Source organism: Protopterus annectens, chromosome 3.part0 (assembly GCF_019279795.1).
Source record: "Protopterus annectens isolate FY-2018-M chromosome 3.part0, PAN1.0, whole genome shotgun sequence".
In the NCBI taxonomy this organism is placed as follows: domain Eukaryota; kingdom Metazoa; phylum Chordata; order Ceratodontiformes; family Protopteridae; genus Protopterus; species Protopterus annectens.
The window spans coordinates 325,334,198-325,356,493 of NC_056731.1; the positions used below are offsets into that span (position 1 = coordinate 325,334,198).

At 41.9% G+C, this 22,296-nt stretch overlaps 1 protein-coding gene across 1 annotated transcript in view; it reads left to right on the plus strand.

Annotated features, from left to right (window-relative positions):
• The window catches only part of NFX1 (nuclear transcription factor, X-box binding 1), a 1,622,551-nt gene that overhangs the window by 1,438,112 nt on the left and 162,143 nt on the right, over positions 1–22,296 (plus strand). Inside the window, exon 23 of the mRNA XM_044065583.1 lies at positions 16,732–16,877. Coding sequence (XP_043921518.1) covers positions 16,732–16,877 — 146 coding nt within the window. The remainder of the gene's footprint in view (positions 1–16,731; positions 16,878–22,296) is intronic.

Sequence of the window (22,296 nt, forward strand, 5' to 3'; positions counted from 1 at the left end):
CCACAGTATGAATACTGCAACATAGGAATAGAAGGACATAGAATAGTTGTGTAAAATCTTACCCTAACCATAGATGTCCTTCTCTTCCATGTTCCAGTATTTCTTCCCACCCTCCATAACCCCTTTTTTTCCCCATCTCCTTTGTGTGGTTTGTCTTTGACTTCTGTATCCACTCCCTACAGGATAATCTGTACAGCTCTTCATGGACATTTGCTGCTTGGCCTCAACTTATTCTTTTGCACACCTTATTCTGGGCTTCAAGTTCTGAGGTCTGTGCATGCAGATGTCACATTTATGGTCCCTGGTTTATGGCCCTGTGTGTAATGTGCCACACCACTACAGCAGCCAGGCTTAAGCTTTTGTATAGGAGCCGACGTCTGGTCGCCTGAGGTGGAAAATCCCACAGTATGAATACTGCAACATGGAAGAGAAGGACATCTATGGTTATGGCAAGATTTTACACAACTATTCTTTCATAAGGATCATTTCTACATTACATACAGTAGAGTGGGGTTTTACCTGGGTGAGAACATACGTCATCTTGTAAAATTTCAAGAGTAGTCTAAAAAGGAGGTCAGGGTGCCAAGTTAGATCCTTTGCTGAGAATGACGACATGAGTCTTAGCTGCACTGGAAAGAATAATCTGCCCCATCTTTGTTTTTTTTTCAGTGCTGAAGTATACTTTTTCAGTTCTGGAGTAAGTGATCTGGGTGCTTCCGAATAAGACTTTTGTAGAGAATGACACCTTTGGCCTTTTTGCAATTTTTATTTGCCTTGATTGCTTCCCTGTTGCACTTTTCTTTTTTTTCTTTCTTTTGTTTCATTTGATACAATATCCATGGAAAAAGTTACCAACAACTATGCCTGTAGCAGGTGAATTCCACTACATTTTTACCATCTGAAATGCTTATTCTATTTTGGAGGGAAATGTAGATGTAGATTTTGAACAATGTAAAGATTGTAATAAGGAAATCTGGTCTACCTTGCTACTTGTAAACCAATGACCATCTATTCTTTGAGGACCCCCCCCCACACACACACACACACACACACACACAAATTTTCACAAGCTTTGACGAAAAAATTGAAAAAAAATCTTAGTGGTAAAAAAGATAGGTTGTGAGAGGCCAGCGTGACCTCCATCAGACATTCTGAGGCCTGGGGGTGAAGATCTAGTGAGTTCCATGATTGCCCAACACAGGACCCAAGTTTAATTGTGGCCCCACTTGTGTCGCTCTTTCTAGAGGCAGACAGCAGACCCCCACAGTCTGTTTGTGTTCTGCCACCAGACAGCTTTGCTCCCAGTTTGATACTTCTCCACCTGGTTGGTTATCCTTTAGCCTCCTCACTGTTCAGTTCCTAACTGACTTTTCCCTTCAGCTTAGATCAAGTAGTCATCTATCTGACTGCCTACTTTTTCTTTTGATTTCATTCACTTCACTGAGAGGAATAACAGGCAGCTTTACAGACAGCAGCCACAGCTGTGATTCTTAGCCCCACCCTCATTTCTTCAGGTTTACTCAACATGTATGGAAAAAGAGAACCCTCCCTTGATTTATCCGCAGAGGAAGACCTTGCTTAACTGTATCAATTTCAGCCCCCATAGATTATGATACAGAGAAAGATTGTAATTACACAGGATCCCCTCCAGATTTTATTAAGAAACTACGACTGAGATGTCCGAACACTTTGTTTTGGGGGGTAATCAGTATTTTGAACTCCCAGGATTTGAGGAGACTGTCTCTGTCATTCTTCCTGCAATACAGGCATCTGAACATGTTTTTAAAGCATGTCCCTTAGAGTTTGATTCTCGACTACCTGAACCCAGGAGGCTAGAGAGGTTTTATAATAGACTGGAACAGCACAAGTATTTATATTATAGAATGGTTTGACTTTGATCTCACCAACTAAGTGGCCATTGGAAGACCTTGATAGGATGGTGGAATAGGAGCAGCCGTTACCAGTTCATCTAACTCTGGGAAGGGGCTGTGTTCAGTCCATTAGGAGGACCATGCTGACTCTGCATTTATTAGCAGTGCTGCTCATGACAGAAGATTAGTTTGTGTTGCACACATATGCCTTTTACAAGAGCAAGCCTGTATCTGGAGGTCAAACCGGCTGCAAGAGAAGGAAGTTAAACATGTAATCAGAAAATCCTGTACCTTTCATAGGTTTGATGGCACCACTCTTGGTACCCTGCTTCTGTCGCCTAGGCGAGTGAATGGATTTGTAGGATGCCCAAAGAATTCTGATAAGGGAAAAGAGAACAAAGCAACATAGTGTTGAATATCTGACTGTGTATTGATCAGGATGGGCACATCTTGAAGGGTCCTGACAGATCTCATTTAAGCCATTCTCAATAACAATGAAAGTCTGTCTATCAGCAGCTTTGGTGTTAGGGTTGTCACCTGTCAGACCCATATTATTTGTTACCCAGAGGGTGTACTAAAGTAGAATGGGATCTGTGACGGGGTTATGATGGGCAGAAATGCAAGACTTTCACAGACCATGGTCAGTGTTTGTAAACATGTTAAATGTGGCTGATGGGATCTGTAGTTGAACAATACACTGGGAAAGAGTGAAACTGTTAAGTGAACAGTGCAAGTTGTTGACTTTAATAAGATTATAAAGTACTTTTACAGGTGGGCAAGCCCCCCTACAACCCCCAGGTGGTGGACTGTGCCACCCCAACACTCTACGTATCTGAATATGGTAATGTTGGAGTTGTGCTGTTTTGTGGCATATATTCCTTAGTGTGCTTCCCAAGTCTTGCTAAATTAAGTGCATATTCTTTAAGCAAATGCACGAGTGAATTAAAAAAAAAATCTTTTTGCTCTTGTGTGTTGTGTTACTTGAGTATCCATGATATGCTGTAGATGGCTGTGTCAGGAGATCTTTTTCAGGCATAGCCAATTAGAAGGGATGCTAGTGTCAGAATGCAGTCATTTCCAGAGATTAAGTAATGTTTCAGTGCTGCACTCGCCTCCATATAAGTTAAGGGATCTCTCTTTTGGTCTTCTCTTTCAAGAAAAGTTGGAAGAGGAAGGCAAGGGTCTGCAGTCGATGAAAACGTCTGTTCAAATCCCATCTCAATCCCAATATACTTAAGGAATTATTGTACGAAACTGTGCCCTTTAAACATAACAAACATAGGAGAACCAGTATAGGAGGAGACTGTCCCAGAAAAGTCAACAAACCTGGAACGGATAAAGGTCTTTTCGGAGGCAGTAGGTTGTCAACAGGGACAGCAAGATCCCCTTAAGCTGGATCAGCCCCCTCCACTCCTGTGAAAATACCATAACTTCCTCCAGATTTTCTAGGTGGGTGGATTTCTCTGTTTTTTGGGGAGAACTGGGCCCTCCCGACCTTGGAACATTGTTTCAGGTATTGTCAATGCAGGCTACACAGTAAAGTTCTGACAGTTTCCTCTCTTCACAGATTTTGCACTCATACCTCAGAATAAATCCGTGCTAACCCACATTGACCTTTGCAACTGTTAGACTGCAGAGTAATGCAAAGGCTGCCCCATTCAGAACTTGAGGGTAAGTCTGGCAGTTGGTGCAGAGGGTTAAGACTGCAAGCTGTAGCTCCTGTAGTACAGGGTTTGAGTCTCTCAGCTGTCAGTTAACCTCTATGTGTCCTTGAACAAGTTATTTAGCCATAAATTGCTCCCAGGTTGTCCATGAAATCTGCCCACTGGGTCTACCTGGTTAAATGTGCATTACTATGATTACTAACAGTATTATTAGTTAATATTGGTAGTGTTATTTTGCTGTAGTTCTGATGCCTCAAAATAAAAAGTGTGGAAATGCATACTTGAGCTGTTAACTTAAACGTGTATAATTGTTGGAAAAAAAGACTGACATGCTGCCCTTGAAATCACTATTCATCTTATATGAAGGATGTGGTCTTAATTACCTTGAATACAGTAACTCATTTTTTCACTGGGGAGTTTCAATTTTCATTTCACCCCCATTTCACTTTGGACTCACTTGAGACTTGGAAATATTCACATGTATTCTTAATTTGACACTTGTCTAATCCAGATGAATTTCACTGAAGGTCTTCGGGAGGCAGTCAGTCATATCTCCAGTGTTTTGCCGAAGCTAGGTTTCTTTTTGTGCCCCAGGAAATCAAGCCACTCTACTGCACCCCACATGGCCCATGTTCAGCTAGTGACACAGGTGTTGGAGGAACCAGATTGAGTGGCGGGGGGAGGACGTGAGTGAGCGGCTGATATCTGATCACCTATTGGGAGGGATGCCTAGGCTTGCTTCATCAGCAGCAATAACAGCCAGGTGATCTCTGCTCTGCAAGTGGTATACCACTTAATTGGGAGGTCGCCCATGTATGGAAGCATACTTTCACCATCCTTAAACATCACTTGTGGAGATCACGAGGCTGCTACAGAGAGGGATGTGGTGAGGGGGCACTCACTGGCAGCAGTATGATGCTGCAGCAGCATCCTCAGTATCCTCACTGACCCATGGCATGGGTCAGTTGAGTATGGGGGAGGCTAAGGTGAGTTTGGTAGATCCAGTTAATAGGAAGAGGAGCTGGGGCAGCTGATGATCAGCTGTTGGCAGTGGGAGCAAAAAAAGAAGTCAAGCCAAGCACCCCCATGTGTGTGTGATTGTATCATATATGTATGTGTGCATGAATATATAGGGAGCAGGACTGGCATAATAGTTAAAATCATCACCTCACAGATTAAAGGTTTGGTTTTGATTCTGACCTATGGTTTAAAGTGGGAGGGTTTGCATAATGATTAGGGCCTTCACTTTATAGACACAAGATGCAGGGTTTGATTCTGACCTCCAGTAATTGTCTAAGTTTAAAGTGATAGGGCAGCTAGCCTCATATTCACCTATGAGCATACATGCACATATATAGCAAAAGTGCGTGTATATGTGTGTGTGCAATAAATAAATATATATGTGTGTATGTGTATATGTACACATACATACACACACACATCAATAACACCAGGAGATCATTCAAAATATCGTCATAAAAAAATAAAATAAATTCCAGCAATACATTACTCATGCTCTGAAAGAACCTCATAGCATGCAAAGCACAATGAGTTTTGCCATGGGGCAAGCACCCCTGCTACTTAAGTATATCAATTTTGAGATAAACAATGTGGGAGAAAGGGTATATTTCCCCAACCCTTATTATAGTGATCTCACAGCAGTGTCAGTCAGCTTTCCAGCTGACCAAATGCAACAGGCAGGAAATCTGTAATCATTAGCACCACTCTGTCAGTTTGTCCTGACCCATAACCACACACATGCACATAAATGAAACTCAATGATATTCCGTGCAGCAGTCCTCAGCACAGCAGGCTGCAAATTGTTATTGCCTTATATAACATCTGGTGTTCACATCTTCGAGAAGCTACAAATGTGACAGGACCTTTCTGATGGCGTGGGATCCCATATCAGCACTTATTCTGATAGTTACTTGTACAAAGCTGCACGAGTCAGGTCCAGTGGTACCTCATGAGTCTATATGTAGGCCCAACACTGCCAGTCATTAGAGCAGAGGCTTCCTATGTTGTCATCCAAAAGCAAATTAACTAATTTGTTAGGAGGCAAAAGTTAGCAGAAGCCCAGGATTGCCATTCACTTTACCAGATCTAACTAAGAGTTGTGTACAGACGCTTTGAACTTATCCTGTATGTTCACAATGGCCAGCTGAAAGTTCAGATCACATGTCAATTTGTTGTCAAGAAAGGGCACATAAATGTAAAAGACTGATTAGTACTGTTTGTCTTCATGACTTTCCACTTAGTCCTGTGACTGGTACTGCTCAGAAATAATGAACACTTCAGTCAACTGATAATGGGACATATCCCCTCTACAATTGTAGTATGAGAGTGTGGGACTGGGTTATCAACCTTTAATAACTAGTTTGAGGCGTTTAACATTTCTAGTGAGCTGAATGTGTTGGTAGACTACCTTAGCAGGAACATAAATACACAATATGAAAAAAAAGGCTAGGCAGGAATCCTATTCCACAAGGTCCCAAAAAAAGTAGGGGACCCCCAAAACTAGACAGTCAACAGCTAACAGTTGTTGGCACGTCCATTACACAAATTCCAGGACAGCTAGGCCACTGTCTCTCCTTACCAATCCATTGGAACCAGGTGCTCCTGTATGCTTCCTTCCTTTGTCCATCCCACTAATTCCCAAGGTTTTGGTGAAAGCATGAAGAGCAGAAGCAAGCATCTGTCATTCACATAGCTCCACACTGATAAAGGCAGGTGGTGCTGTTCATTGCAGTCAGTATTGCAGTGCAGAGTCTTGGGACTTGAGGTGTAGAAGTTGACAGCCTCCTCGAATAGCAGTCTTTCACCACCCCCAGCCAGCAGATGTCCTAGAATGTTGGGGGTAGAGAGATATGTCAGCCGGTGCCATCTTAGTTTCCTTCTTACCATGTAGTCCAGTATGCAAGACTCTGTTCCTCAGGGTTGTCCCTACTTCCGTCTGCTTGAATCACTAGAGTAACAAATATAAGTGCCTAGTTGGGGACCTTCCTTATCTCTTGGGCTTATTGTATTTTGTTCATGTTCACAAAGGTTAATTGCTGTTCATGTGGGAAACAAATCCCCCACAGAGTTCCACTCATATTGTCAGGGTCTCAGCATGACATACCCAACTGCACATTCTAGATTCAATAGCAGGACTATTGGGTGAATCCCTTCAACACTTGGATTCAGATAGGGTTGGGCCTTCATGCACCAAGGTTTCTGCTTGTTCCCAGTCTGTCATCCTTGTAAAGCAAAAGGACAAACTCCCGAAAGATAATATCAGAGATGCTGAATGTGCCGCCCCCCCCGCCTCCCCCGAGGCAACTACAACTCAAGCCACTACTTACTTACCAACGCATGATCAACATTAGTTGAGTCCGAATACACTAAGCATTCTGACACCAAGAGCTCTGGTAACAGAGTGAGGGTGGTATACCCTTGGTGATTGCAAGGGAAGTGTTACCTAATTAACTGGATTGAGGTCACTGCTGCCCATCCTTGACCTCTGAGGTCTTGTCTTCCCCTAAGCTCAGTCCTTTTAAGTAAGAGACAGATTTGTCCCAGCCAATAGTGTTGCCTCATCCACCCATGTCTGTCCATAGGAATTGGTCAGGCTGATGCAGAACTTCATGAAACAAGGCAATCCACCCTACAAAAGGAACCTGTGCCAGGAACCTTCCCTAAAACAAACAAAAAAAAAAATGGACACACCTGTTTTCTCCATCTTTCCACCAATAGTCCTAATCCCACAGATATTACGGAAAGTGGGATCACATGGGCCAAACATGATTCTAATAGCTTCCTACTGCACCAGACAACATTGGTTTTCCCTCCTCCAGACATTCAGGGAAGGGGAGAAACTTAATTCTACCATCCATTGTGGATTTACCAGCCCCGAACAAGGGGATGTTTATCCACCCTCATCTGAAAACCCTCAGATTAACCATTTGGATGATTGGCTACTGATTCCATCTGAGCAGTCCTTTTCTCAGGATGACTTATCTATTTTTGAAGAGGCTAGAAAATCTTGTAACAGGAAGTCATATGTGGCTAAATGGAAAAGGTTCTCCGTTGGACACAAGGCTAATGGTATTACACCTGGTGAGCCACCTCTGCAGCAGATATTAGAATCTTTCTCTCTCTCTCTCGCTCTACAAACAAGGAATTCCCTACTGTAGCGTTATGTTCCATGCTTCTGCTTTTTTTTTTAATTTCTCCAAGTCTTTTGGGTTTCTAATACCATGACTGGAATGGACATTCTTAAGTCAAAGTATGATTAAAGTTCATGAAATTAGTATTGTTTCACTCTTTGATGTCAGCCAAAAGTGCTCATCGCAGCACTCGCAATGTGCCCAGTAATGACTCCTGCAATTCGTACGCTGTTACATGAATTGGTAACATATCTAAATACGATTGTAAATTCTTTTTTATAAGACCCATTGCTCCTACTACTATTGGAACTGTCTGGGTATCTTTCTTCCACATGGCTCTTGTTTCTGCTTGCAGATCCAAGTGTTTTATGACTTTGTGTCTCTGTGTACGCAAGACACTGTAGCCACTGGGTTTGGCAACTTCAGTGATCAATGCTACTTTTGTCTTCTTTTCTTGAACCACTATATCTGGTTTTCTAGCATCTATCTTGAACTGTTAGTATTGGGTGATCCCATGTGATATAAACTTCATCATTTTCTAGGATTCTTTGTGGCTTATGTTTCCAGTGTTTTTCAGCCACTTCGATACCATAATGTTTCCACAATCTCCATTGTAACAGTCTTGTCACATTATTATGCCTTTCAGTATACAGTCCCTCTGCCATTAGTGCGTCACAACCAGCAACAAGGTGTGTGACTGTTTCCAGTTCGGTTTTACAAAACCTACATATGTCTGTTTCTCCCACATGTTCAATGGACTTTGTAAACCAGCATGCAAGTAGCCCACTATCTTGGGCTGCCAATATTAACCTTTCGTTTCTTGGTTTGAAGTCACCTCTCCTTAACCATTCCTGTGTTCGTTCTTGAGCAACATCAGGCTCTTCAGTAGTTTTCTGTACTTGCAAATATATTTGTTTTTTCCACATTTCCTCGCATTCTCATCTGGTCCTTCACCTTATATTCTTTCTTCTTGTTTTTTTGCGCATTCAGTTGCCTGCTCTCCCTGCTTGTCTGCCGATGTCCCCTCCTTTTTATGCTCTCCCTCACATGAAGCAGTTCCTGAATGGGGTGCTACACCTCAGACCACCTAAATAGAAACCAACACCCTAGATAAATCTAAACTTTGTCCTGGATAAACTTGCTTTACCTCCCTTTGAACAATTAGCCCAATCAAACTACTCTTATGGAATGGGACAGGATGGATAGAAGTAGTAAAAGAAAGATTAAAGTTCAAATGTACAGGAAATTAAATGGGATGCAGCAACAGCCAGAAAGATTGAAACAAAGTTGAGAAAAGCCTCTAATTGGAAACCCTAGGCCCAGATACAGTACCTAATTTCTGGCTAAAAGTATTAACATCTTTGCACGAAGATTTAGCCGTGAATAAGAATTATTTATATGCACACCCTGAACAAACACCAACCTGGCTAACAACAGGAAAACAATGCTACTTAAGAGCGAACTTGCAAGCTATCCTAAAAACTATAGATCAATAACTTGCCTTCCGACGACATACAAACGGTACACTGGAATTGATTCTGACAGAGTTTATAGTAATTTAGAAGAAAACTCAATTATGGCAGTAGAACAAAAGGGTAATAAAAGGAAGTCATATGGAACAAAGGATCATTTATTGTTAATCATAGTGGAGAACTGTAAAAAGGGGAAGAATCTAAGGTATGGCAAGGACAGACCACAAAAGAGTATTCCACATTCATGGATAAAAGACTGCTTAAAAATGTATAAGATACACCCTACACTGTTAAAGTACATCATAGCGACCAGGAAGCAGTGGCACACCACTTTGCAGTTACGCCATGATAAAAGACAAATTATTATTTCGGGGTAAAAATTCAAAGGGAGATATTCTAGGATGACTCTGTCACCACTGCTCGCTTTGCCTTACCCTTAACCCGTTAAGCTGTCTGCTTAACAGATTACTTCATGGCTATAACTTGGCTCCCAGAAGGCAACAAAGTGTAAAGACTTGTCTTCTTTTTGTAGATTTAAAATAGTATAGCTCGTCAGATGAGGAACTGAAAGCACAATTGCAAGTAGTCCAGATTTTTTCAGATGATACGAGAATGTCATTTGGTCTTGGTAAATGTGCAAAAGCAACCTTTAAATCAGGAAAGCTGCAGCACCAAGAAAACATCAATTTGGGACAAGAATATTGTATAGAAGAACTTGAGCAAGAGGAGGTGTATAAATATTTGGGAATTGATGAAGGATCCACAATAAAATGTGAACAAATGCAAATAAAACTTGGCAAGGAATATTTTAGAAGACTTAAATTAATCCTGAAAACCGCGTCAACACCTACGAACAAAGTTCAAGCTATAAACCAATTTGCTCTTCCTGTCCTAACGTTTACAGTTTTACAGTGATTGACTGGCTCCAAAAGGTGTTGGATAGCTTAGACAGGAAAGCAAGAAGGATGTTTCATGCTCCTCAAATGATTTATAAAAACCCATGCATACCAAGATTATATATTCCCCATTCCAAATGAGGTATGGGCCTTCTTGAAATTGTTTGTATGTATAGATCTGCAATCGTGGGACTGCATGCATATCTGCTGACCTCACAAGACCCAACCATAGTGAAAGTTTTAAAACATGAGGATAATACATCTAGGCTGACTTCTCTGCTTAGTCTAGCAGAAGCATATCGGTGTCAAGCAGGAATGGAAATCAAGCCAGAAGTAGATAAAAATCAGGCAACAGCCGAATGTGCTATAAAACAAAAGAAAGAATATAAGGTGAAGGGTCAGATGTGAAGGCAAGAAATGTGGAAAATGCATAAATATAGTTGCAAGTATGGAAAACACCTGGAACAACCTCATGTTGATCAGGATCAAATGCAGGCATGGTTAAGGAGGGGCAAATTCAAACCCAGAGAGTTACTATTGTCAGCCCAAGATAGTGGACTACGTACACGGTTTGCAAAGTTTATTGAACGTGGGAGAAACAGACAAATGTAGCTTTTGTAAAACAGAATTGGAAACAGTTGCACACTTTGTTGCTGATTGTGACATACTAATGGCAGAAGGACCGTATACTGAAAGGCATAATAATGTGGCAAGACTGTTACACTGAGGATTGTGCAAACATTATAATGCTGAAGTAGCTGAAAAACACTAGAAACATGATCCACAGTCTACATTACATAGGATCGCTAGTTACCAACAGTTCAAAATATAGATGCGAGGAAATCAGATAGTGGTCCATGAAAAGAAGACAAAAGTAGCATTGATCATTGAAATCTCTACACCCATTGACTGCAGTGTCTTCCATACAGAGAGAGAGAGAGACAAAGTTATAAAATATCAGGATTTGCAGGCAGAAATGAGGGCAATGTGTTAGAAAGATATCCAGACAGTACCAGTAGTAGTAGGAGTAGTGGGTCTTATAAAATGGGTCTATATTAGATCACCAAACGCTTAAAAAAGCGAATGGTGATTGATCTAACTTCTGTAAGCGAAAGCTTAAAATATCGAAGCAGCAGAAACCCAAATTTTTTCCTAGGGAAAGAATTCGGTTGTCCGTTTCTGTTGCTTCGGTATTTTCAGTGCTGTGGTGGAAAGTTACGGGTCGGGTTCAGGTAAGTGTGTGATTGTGTGGATGTGAGTGTTAGGGTGGGTTAGGTGAGTTAGGGTTAGGGCACGGGTGGGATTGTGTGGACGTGAGGGTTAGGGTGGGTTAGGTGAGTTAGGGTTAGGGAGCAGGTGAGGTGAGTGTGCGATAATGACGGACCTTAGGGTTAGGGTTTTGGTTAAGGTAAGTGGATAGTTAGTGGTGTGTGTATAGTTTAGTGTAGGGTTAGGTGTCAGATTTTAGGTGTATGTGTGTTGATTGCTATTTGTTTGGTTGGCTTGTGTTGTTTGTGTGCGTTTTGGAACAGCAATTTTTTTCCCTAGGAAAAAAATCGCTGTTCTGACAGTTTGAGATTGTAAGCTTTCGCTTACATAAGTTCGATCAATCACAGTTTGCTTTTGTAAGCGTTCAGTGATCTAATATAGACCCTTATAAAACAGAATCTACAGTCGTTTTTAGATATGTCACTGATGCATGCAACTTTGTACGATTTGCAGGAGTCATCATTGCTAGGCACATTGTGGGTCCTGCGAAGAGCACGTCTGGCTAACATCAAACATTGAAACAATACTAATTTCATTAACTTTAATCATACTTTTGACTTAAGAATGGGGTACAATTCCCATCATGGTATTAGAAACCCCAAACGACTTGGAGTAATTGAAAAAAGACAGCCCTGCTGCTAGCACTAAACCTCAGCAAGTCGTATCTCCAAATTGTAAGCTCATATGTGCAAAGATCCATTCATTTTTCATAGGGACAGACTTACCTTGAAAACCCACCCGACTTTCATTTCAGAGGTTGCATCATATTTCCTTGAGTCAAGCTATTAATCTTCCTGTGTTCCTCCCAAACTCTCAAAACAAGGGAAGAAGGACTACTCCACTCTGCGGGTGTGCACAGACAACTAAAATTCTGCCTCCACAGAGCAAATTTTCCAGACAGATCTGACCAACTTTGTGTGGCCTTTGTAAAAGTTAAACAAGGAAACCCAGAAGGCAAACAAACCCTCTCCAAATGGTTTGTGAACTACATCTCCTTTTGTTAGTCGCTTAATGATAAGCAGACCCTTGGCCAAGGTAGACCCCAATCCAATGGGGCAATAGCCACTGTGAAGACTGGGTGAAGATGGATGAAGGCTGCCAGCCTAGCCAGATAGAATTTTGGAGATAATTCTGTCATCTGTAAATATTAATGTAAACCACATGCTTGTTGTCTTAAATGGTAAAAAAATAGTGTTACATGTGGACCTGAAAAAAAATGTAACCGTGCACTCTGCTGTAAGGAAGCTAAGTCAAGCATTTTATGACTGTCTTTGATCTTTAAAGTCTACTCCTGCCAGTCTAGATGAAGGAATTCTTGCTATTGTTGTAAGGCCATTAGGTCAGAATTTGCATGCATAAATGTCCTTAATGGCTTTTATTCCTGGCCTGGTGTGAGCTTACTAAAGAATGTAGCCCGTTAGCCTGGGAACCCCAGGAAAGTGTGAAGAATGATGTAATGTGAACCAGGAATGTGATTTTAAAAAGAGAGAATCAGTGAGCATTAAGAATTTTTGTCTTGACCACCCAACTCAGTACTGTCTTGCTCTATATGTAAGTTTATCTTAGACTTGTTTTCTCTTAGAAATAGCTAGAAACTAGAAAGATTAGACTGTTTCTGTGATGTCAGAACTGTACTACTGAATTATTTTAAGTATTTCTCTGTGATCTCTGAACTTTTGACTAGCACTGTGTAGTAAAAAGTATTGTCTTGTGTTTTTACTATTTGTTATTAAATATTTTTAAACCTTTTCAACGGTGGCTGTTTTTGTAGAGATAATTTAAGCTCTTTAGAGTACTTGCAGGCCTTTGGTAAAAACTCCTATAGCTTTAGCCCTGGGCTATACTACCAATTAGATAGTAATATTTTGACACCCTTTTAAAGGCCTTTGAGTAGCTGATAAATATTAGTGAGTGGTGGCAGCTGATACTACAGTATAGTCTGGGAAAAAGGGGCGCAGCTGGGGAACCTGTGCCAGCCTTCCCCAGGAGTGTCTGTGTGGTTATATAAATTCTTCAGTGTGTGTGTGTTAGCTACTTGGGCAGGGGCACAAAGCACTGGTTGGACAGAGAGGGTGCTGGAGGTTTCAGCTTGCCCATTAGGCTGACATCTGGACCTGTAGCTGTGCCAGTGAGGAGTCTTATTTGGGACCTGGAGAGCAAGGGAGCGACCAGCCCTGTACTGACTGTGATCTCTGTGTGCTCTTAAGGGAAATTGCAGTTTACTATGTGTATTTGTTATCCTTTCTTCCTATTTGAGATGCCCCCCACTGGTGTTAGTGGTGAGGATTGAGGCTGCTTGATTGCTGGGCCAGGGCACTGGCATCACAGCCACAACCAAAGCATTTCTCAAAAGAGCCCCCACTTGTAGCGTATTAAAAGCAGACACATAGTCCTCTCTACACACCTTCAAAAACACTGCAGTATTGGGGCTATTTCTAAGGCTAGAGCAAGATTTACCTCTGCCATCTTGCAGAGCCTGATGTCCCAGAACAGAAATCCGTTTCAACCTCCCTAATAAGAAGCTATGGAGAATTTTCTCCAAGACTCACTACAGCCTTGAGTATGATGGACATAGTATAGTTGTTAGATGACTTGCAATAATTGTAGATGTTTAAGTAGATCTGTGTTGCAGTACCCTTTCCTTCCCCTACCCCCTCTCTCCCCTGCTTCCTCTTTCTCTTTCTTTCCTTTAACCCAGGGTTTTTGGTAGTCATTAGGGCTAGTTTGGCAGGTCCTGCTCTGCCCTAGGGCCCATTGAACCCTTAAGAACTCAGTCAAGAAAAAACTGAAGATGGCCCCAGACAACAAAATCCTGATGTCGATTGGCCAAGAAGGTCCGTCTGCTGAGTGGTAAATGAGTCTGTTACTGGGTCAGCCACTGGTTTCTGCACACCAGGAAGTCCCAAGTACTGCAACATTGATCTATTCAAACATCTACAAAAAATGTTTCTCAAGGCTACCCTGCATGGAGCGTCCAGTTAAACCTGTTCTTTCTTCATGAGACTTTTGATAAGCTAAGTTTTTCAAGCCGCCTAGTTCAACTAGTTATTTATTTTGGAGGAGATTTCTTGATTATTTTCAGTTCAGTAAGGAGAGTTTCAGAGCACTAGGCCTTGATGTGCAGAAAGTCGTGCACAATTGTTGACAAGGAAAGTGCATCTTTAAGGACTGATGCTTCCCTCTTACCTAAGGAGATGCTGCCTGGGTTTCATCCTTAACCTTGAGAGCAGGGAAGAAATTGTTCTGCACTTCGTGGATGTCCACAAACAATTGATATGTTCTACAAAGTGAACCAAAGACATTAAGACTGTTGGACTGGGTTTTTCTTTAAGTCTTCATGCCAGGCAGACAGAGAAGGCTAGTGTCCAAGCATACTTTCTCCAGATGAACAGTTAACTTCATTACCTTCTGGTATGACCTTTATGGAAAGATACGCAAGAGCAGTAGCCAGTACTACAGTATATCCTGACTGAAATCACTGTTGCATTATTCCTGACGTGGGTTGTCACTACTGGCATTCAGCTGGAGTACCAAAGCTTTACCTTCTCTAGGTTACGTCTGATGTGTGACCTCAGCTCATGTATGTTGAGGTGTATAGATTGGATAAACGTAGATCCTCAGATTTGGTACCTTTGCTTCAGTTGTTTATCCAAACAAGTCCCCAATGGGGAACCCTTCTTTCTATCTTACAATATTTTGGCAAAAGTTGTAGATGTCAGATATGAGGGATAAGTGTGAGCAGTAGGCAAATTCTGTGCAAGGACTTGCATACCAAGTTTCTTTTTTTTGCCTTGGCCTAGAACGCTATCACAGATCTTGCTCAGTTCGTCATTCGGTCGTTCCAAAAACCTTTAGGTCAAGGCTTTCAGCTCTCCACACCTTTCTCAAGACCCATCATCTAACACTTGGCCTATTCTAAGATGAATGACTTAGCATCCTTGGACATACCTCTGCTGCCAAAGAGGGGGCCTTGAACAGTTCCACAGTCGGATGTTTCTGACTCTGACATACCCACTGAGGTTGCAGAACCAACAGTATGTCGGGATACTTCTCAGTTGCCCACTACCAAGATCCATTTTGAGGCCAGTATGGCTCCTGAGGCCTTGCAAACTGTCAATATGTCTGAGGAGCTTTTCCTGATCATCTTCGAAGGACGCATGGAGTTCCTCAAATTTTACTTAGAGAAGAGGTCCCAGTCTCTGTAATAGAAGGCAAGCAGCATTCCAAACCTCCACATCTCATCCAAGCAGACATTACACCTAAAAAGAAAAAAAAAACAGAAGAATATGTAGTGGCCTGTCCCTTACCAGCTAGGAAAAGGAGTGGATAAACTTCTCACAGGGGTTGTTCAAAGCTATTATGTCTTTGAAACCTCCATCCTTTCAGTATCCACAACCACAGGCTACTTCTCAAAAACCTACCCTGGTAGGATTCTACCATAGCACCATGAGCCAACAGCTTAAGTTGCTGATTCTCAAAATATATGGACAGGGAGGAGAGACGACTACGTAGTGTCTTTTGCACAAACACCTGGTAGACAGAACACTGCGTATGGTGGTGGGAAGCACCCAGACAAAAAGACACTGGTCATGATGGTCTTTATGGGGAGTCTGCCTCCCACACTAATATTTTCTGGATGACATGAACCCAGTACCATAAAAAAAAAGGTGAAGAAACCCCAACAGGGCACTTCTCTGAAAATGTCTTGGTAACCAGCACAGCAGAAAAGGCAGTCCAAACTGATGTTCAGTTAATGGTGTTCGGACTGGCAGCAAAGAAGTTCTGAGTGTTTGTGATTGTTCGTCAACTTTGTCCTGTGCAGGAAGTATACGAATGCAAGAGCTAAAGGCTTTTGTATACCTGCTGGACATTGGGCTATTCTTGGCATGAGATCTCTTAGGTGAAGACTGCTACAACAGTGAAGCGAAGGACATCTACTGTTACAGTAATATTTTTGACAACTGTACTTTCTTGCACAATTAGACTTCCCTTCTGGGGACCCTCTCCTCAGAGTATCTGTGAGATTGCCAACTAAACTGTTATTTGCACCTTTTCCAGGCACTGCAAGCTGGGTCTACATTTTTGGTTTACACACAATGTGTTTGCCTAGTGATTTACAAACCTGTGGGTTTCAGAATCTGAGCAAACTGATGTATAAAATTCACATCAAAAAGCACACTGGCATCTGGTGGGGATTCTCTAAGATGGCTACTGAACTGATGCATCATGATGCTGAAATTATTTGGTGATCCTCTACGAAAAGGGTCCCCCTCATTGATCAAATGATATGGTAAAAATGTATCCAAGGTATATTCTCAAGTCCCTTATGGTAACATATATGCCAAGTATTTGTTTTTGTATAGATATTGTTTAAAATTTCATGCACTTTTTGTTTGTTTGGTTTACAGGGCAAACAGACAAAGAGAAGTCATTGTTTCCCACCAATGAAAAGAGATCACCGTAAACTCATTCATGACCTGGCTGAAATTTATGGCATTGAGAGTGTTAGTTATGACAGTGAACCAAAACGAAATGTTGTTGTTACAGCAGTAAAGTAAGTAATACATAGTACGTGATTGTGGCTGTATTCCTAGAAAAAGCTTTCTTAGTTATTAAAAACTTTGATGTACTGTTGAAGTGCAGTTTAATTATCTTTAGTCTTGAGTCAAGAATAGGATGTGCAAAACATTTTTTTTTTATTTGAATCCATATATGTCAGTGCTGGGCGACTATCTGCACAATTTAAAGTCTGTCTCACCAAGCAGCAAAAATACACACTCTTTATTTAATTTCTTATCAGTAACATGCATGCAGAATACTGACGTGGTCAAATATGATTTCTGCAGACCCTCGTGCTTCTCGCTTAATGCTACACGTGAACAGTCATGTTTTTAGTACCAATAATGTTTTTAAAAGTACAGGCCACCCGGCTTGTTAAGCAATCTTGTTTCCTGACCTTGTACATTTTAGTACCAGTACATTCTAACTACCCAACATTCCTCGTAAGTACCCATCCCAGCCTGGGAAGGTCAGAGCTTACATATACAGTGTGTTCTTTCTTGCTTTGAGAACTATGTAACATCCCTTAACTCCTTCCGCACTTTTTTTTTTTTACATTCAGTTATCTGTTAATACACTTGCAGCTTGATATTAGAATGCAGTTGTGAAACACTCAGAACTACAATAAGTAATTGCGATTTGCATAACCATGCATCTGTACTACATATTTTTAACATGAACAAATATTAAATAATTCATCAAACATGTTTGTAAAGAAATAGTAAGTTAATATGCATTTTGTGAAGAATAATCATTGAGAGATAAATTTTTCTCCAACAGTAATTTGGTCTTTTCCAACTTGAAGCACGCTGTTAAGGCTTGATCATTTAAAAAAGTAAATATTCATTAAAGTGTTAACTTCCTTCAGTTGATCACCATAATTTCCATAGTAATGTGTGCTAAGAAGGAATTTGTTCCAACTATGAGGACCAAAACATTCATCAGAGACCATGCATAAATAGCCTTTTCTGGAATTCATTTGGATTCACCTTTATTTTGAGATTTTACTTGCAGGTCCAAGGCTGACTAGTTCTGCAGTAGGAGTCAGTATCCAATATCAGAATTTTCATTAGGCCTTAATTATTACTTTTAAGTAACTCATAGAACTGGAACCAACTACATTCATAATTGTCTTCTCGGTTATCCTCTTCCATCCAACAAGGGCTGCTATCTTTGATTTCAAAGCTTTTCTATGTCAGTATGTGCCCACTTCATTCCTGAAAAGGTCAGTTAGAGAACAACATAAAAATGAAAGAAACTCACCTTTTAGTTTTTTCAACCAACTTGCAGGAACTGAATATTTGAAAGAGCAGGGTATCTTCATCAAAGTACAGATCATATTTGTCAAAGGACAATCAAAAATGTCTTCTTATGCATTGCATGAAGTGGATAGACTTCTGTTTTCAAGCTGAGTGACCTCACTTCTGAGACAAGTTCTTTGATAGCCTTGTCCATCGGGGTTCCTGTCATGTTTTTGATGACAGTGGTGTTGATCCTTATTTCCTGTGGATGAACTGCCGTTTGTTCTGGTATGCATTGTATGACCATATGATCAGGCTTTGTGGTGATTTCCCCAACTGAGCTTGTACGTCACACTGGACCCATTGCCATTGTCATTGCATACATTACCATTGGGAGACTGTCTTAAGGGATTTAGATTATAAAAAAAAGTTCATGCAACTTCTTGACTGATTGTCTTACTCAAGTTATTGTGAAAATACACGAGGCCTGGTGTTTCCCAAATTTCTCCATGTGGCCTGGTGTTTCCCCAGTTACTCCATGTATTCCCCCCAATTCCTTAGAGGCTTTCCAAAAGTTAAGTAGGACTCAAGCCACTCTTAGAAACTGCCTTACAGGATACCTGTGGTTGGTTGGCTCCAGAAAATACGAAGTAATCTCATGAATGTCTTGTAACCATCTTCTCTGATGGTAAACCTGTGGAAGTTTACTATTTGGGTGAGGAATGTGAACAGTTTTCAGAACTTAGAGATATCCTATGAAGTCAGTATACCTTCTTCCAAGTCCCCCATTTTGCCTTTGTTCTCTGTTGGTATGCCCACCATTTGTGGATGACTTCTGTTTTGAAGAATTCTTTGAGAATTGAAATATGCTCATAAGATATTGCTGTTGTAGTAGTATAATGCTGTATGAGATTGCATCCTGCCAAGGATATTGGTCATCCAGGCAGTATGCTGAAGTAGTTGAGCATCTTCCTTATTCACTGTATATGTTCAGTAAAGCTCAAGGGAGTGCTGGTGTAAAAAGAAGTATGGGTGCCAAAATTTTTAGTGTAAGCAAACCTCTCATCCAGTGTCTTCATTGTCATCTGTTAGCTTACATATAACATTTTATGGGCAGAGAAGTACCTTTGAGAAATTTCCTTACTTTTTCTTTCAAAAGTGTACTTTAATGTAGTTTCATAAAGTCTGCTGTCTATGACAGAAAGTGGAAACGCATCTGTGATGGGCAGATTCTGTACAAAGATTCTCACACAGTGTGCATTTTCTGCATTGGAGAAAGACATTGTGACATATGGTTCTATGACACTGTCTTTCACACCAGAAATTATTTGTAGTAGGCTTGATGTCCTTAGTCTGTCCCTTTAAAACTGATGTTCAAGTCTTACCTTGAATATTCAGAGCTACCAATTATTCTTCCTCAGTTATACTGGCATACCTGGATGCATTTACATCAGCATCTAAAAATCCTGATTCTCAGCCACCTGCTCCTAAGAGACCTGATTGTTTCTACAAGGTGCCTGATGACCACAAATTCCTTGTGAAAATCCCCCCTTGGCAGATCCTGCAGTTGATTGCTATAGCCCCAGGCAAGCAGTCAAGACTGATTCCCATCCTCGTCCCTTCTGCCCATTGGCAAGGACAGCAAAAACATGGACAGGCCATGGAAAAAAGTTTACACCTCTTCCCCTTAGCCTTCAGAGCTATTAATTACCAAACCCATATGATTAAGTATGCCTTGGACTTGGCATCCCAAGCATCTACACTCCTATCCCTCCCTGCCTGACTCTCCTAACAAGACTGAGGTAGCATCAAAACTGTCCCCGTCATCCTAGGTGGCCAGACACTCAATCAGATGCAGTTATCATGCAGCAGTGGCTTTTGCTAGATCTGCTACATCTGCCTCAGTGCTCCGCAGATATTCATGGCTTTGACTTCAACCCCTGCCTGCGGATTTCAAATTCAAAATTCTTGATGCTCCACTAGACAACAACCTCCTGTTTGGGGAAACAGAATGCTGAACTGTTTTAAGAATCTTCAGGAGAAAAGCAAGGAGCTTCAAGACATTAAGCACCTTCTGGTATCCCCTATACCTAAATACTACAGAAACTGTCCAGCTAAGACCACCTATGTCAGGAGACCCCCCCCCTCCACTGCTACCCCTTCTTCCAGGCATAGGAGAGGAACCAGGAGGCAGACCTCTACCAGACCAGCCTCTTCTCTGCCAACCCCCAGACAGCCCTTTCATGACAGAAGTGGCACCAGCAATGCGTGACTGCCTTGTCCATCTCCCCGTCAGCCCATCTCTCCCACTACTTGCCCCCTGTGGAGAACAATTATTTCAGGTCTCTGGGTTCTGTCAGTAGTAGAAATGGGATACTTAGTTTCTTGGAAAGAAAGGTCCCCCTCTCAGGGGATCCCATTCTCACCCAAAAATCAACTGCACCTTTTTTGCGACATTATACCAGATCTAGTAACCCATGGAACCATATAACCTGTCCCCCCCAGGACAAGAAGGAAAAGGCTTTTACTCAAGGCTCTTTCTGGTACCAAAAAGGATGGACTGTGGAGGCCAGTCCTAGATTTGTCCCTTCTAAATCTCTTCCTAAAAGTCCCCATCCTTCAAAATGCTGTCCCTCCAAACCCTGCTTCCACTGTTGCCAGCACAAGTGGTCATGGTCACTCTAGACTTGAAAGTGGCCTACCTCCACATCCCTATAAAACTCTCTCTCAGAAAGTACTTGTGTTTCACTGGGCCCTGTTCTCACTTTAAATTTACTGCCTTGCCCTTTGGTTTATCCACTGCACCCAGGGTTTTCACCAAATGCCTTGCTCCAGCCATAGTCAGTTGCAGAACCAACGGCATTCAGATCTGCCCCTACCTAGTTGACATACTCATTCTTGCAGAAAAAGAAGTTGCACTAAAAAAAATCTGCAGTTTGCCATATCTCTGCCACAGGGTATGAGGTTCACCCTTAATCTCCCCAAATCATCCTTAACACCACAGCAGGGCAAAATCTTTCTGGGCTGCAGGATCCAAACAGATCTGATGAAGGCATTCCTTTCTTAGGACAAAGTACTTTCCCTAGCAAGCCACTTCCAGGATCTGCTCCTGGTCCACCAACTATCAGCAAGACAATTCCTGTGACTTCTGGGCCATGATGACAGCCACCATTTGTATGCTACCATTAGCCCGGGTGCATGTGAGAAAATTACAGTGGTATACAAAGAATGTGTGGTCCCAACACAACCACCCTCTAGAATTCCAGATTTCCTTCCTACCCTGCCTAAGGGGAGAGTTAAGGTGGTGGATCTAACAAGTTCAAATGAACCCAGGACTTCCCCTTCACCTTCCCACACCAGCTCAGTACATGCACACAGACTCATCAGACCTGGGCTGGAGGGCTACCATGAAGGGCCTCAAGGTGCAAGAATGCTGGCAGTCACCCCTCCAGAAAAACATCAGTGTCAGAGAAATGACTGCAGTCCTTTTGGCACTGAAAACTTTTCTTCCCATCCTTCAGCCAGGTCCCCTTCAAATCTTCACAGACAACACTGCAGTCATGTGGTACATCAGCAAACAGCCCCCCCCCCCCAAGTCCTATATCCTCTGCAGGCTAGCGATCCAGATTTGGGAACTAGCCTCCCAAAACAACTTATCTCTGCAGCCTACATACATCCCGGAAGAACCACCAAGGCAGATGGATGCTCTCAGCAGATCGTCCTCTTTGCATCATGAGTAGATGTTAAACAGAGAAGTGTTTTTTCTAGACATTGTCCACCAGTGGGCACACCTCAAATAGATTTATTTGCCTCCCCCCAGAACAGACAACTGAAAAAATGTTGTACCAAGGACCACTCCCCACTAGCTTGGAGAGTGGACACCTTCATTTCATGGAAGGGATGGTTTCTGTATGCCTTTGCCCCCTTCCCTCTCATTCAAAAAGTCCTTCTGAAGATTAGGAGGGACATGCCAAAAATCTTACTGGTGACTCCCTGTTGGCCAAGGCAGCATTGGTTCTCCCTTCCACTATCCATCACCAAGGGCAACCACCACATGTTACCCCACAAGGTGGACCTACTCATACAGCAGAAGGGGAACACTCATCCACCCTCACCTGGAAATGCTATGTCTAACACTCTGGATGATAAACTTTTAATATCCTTCAGACACTG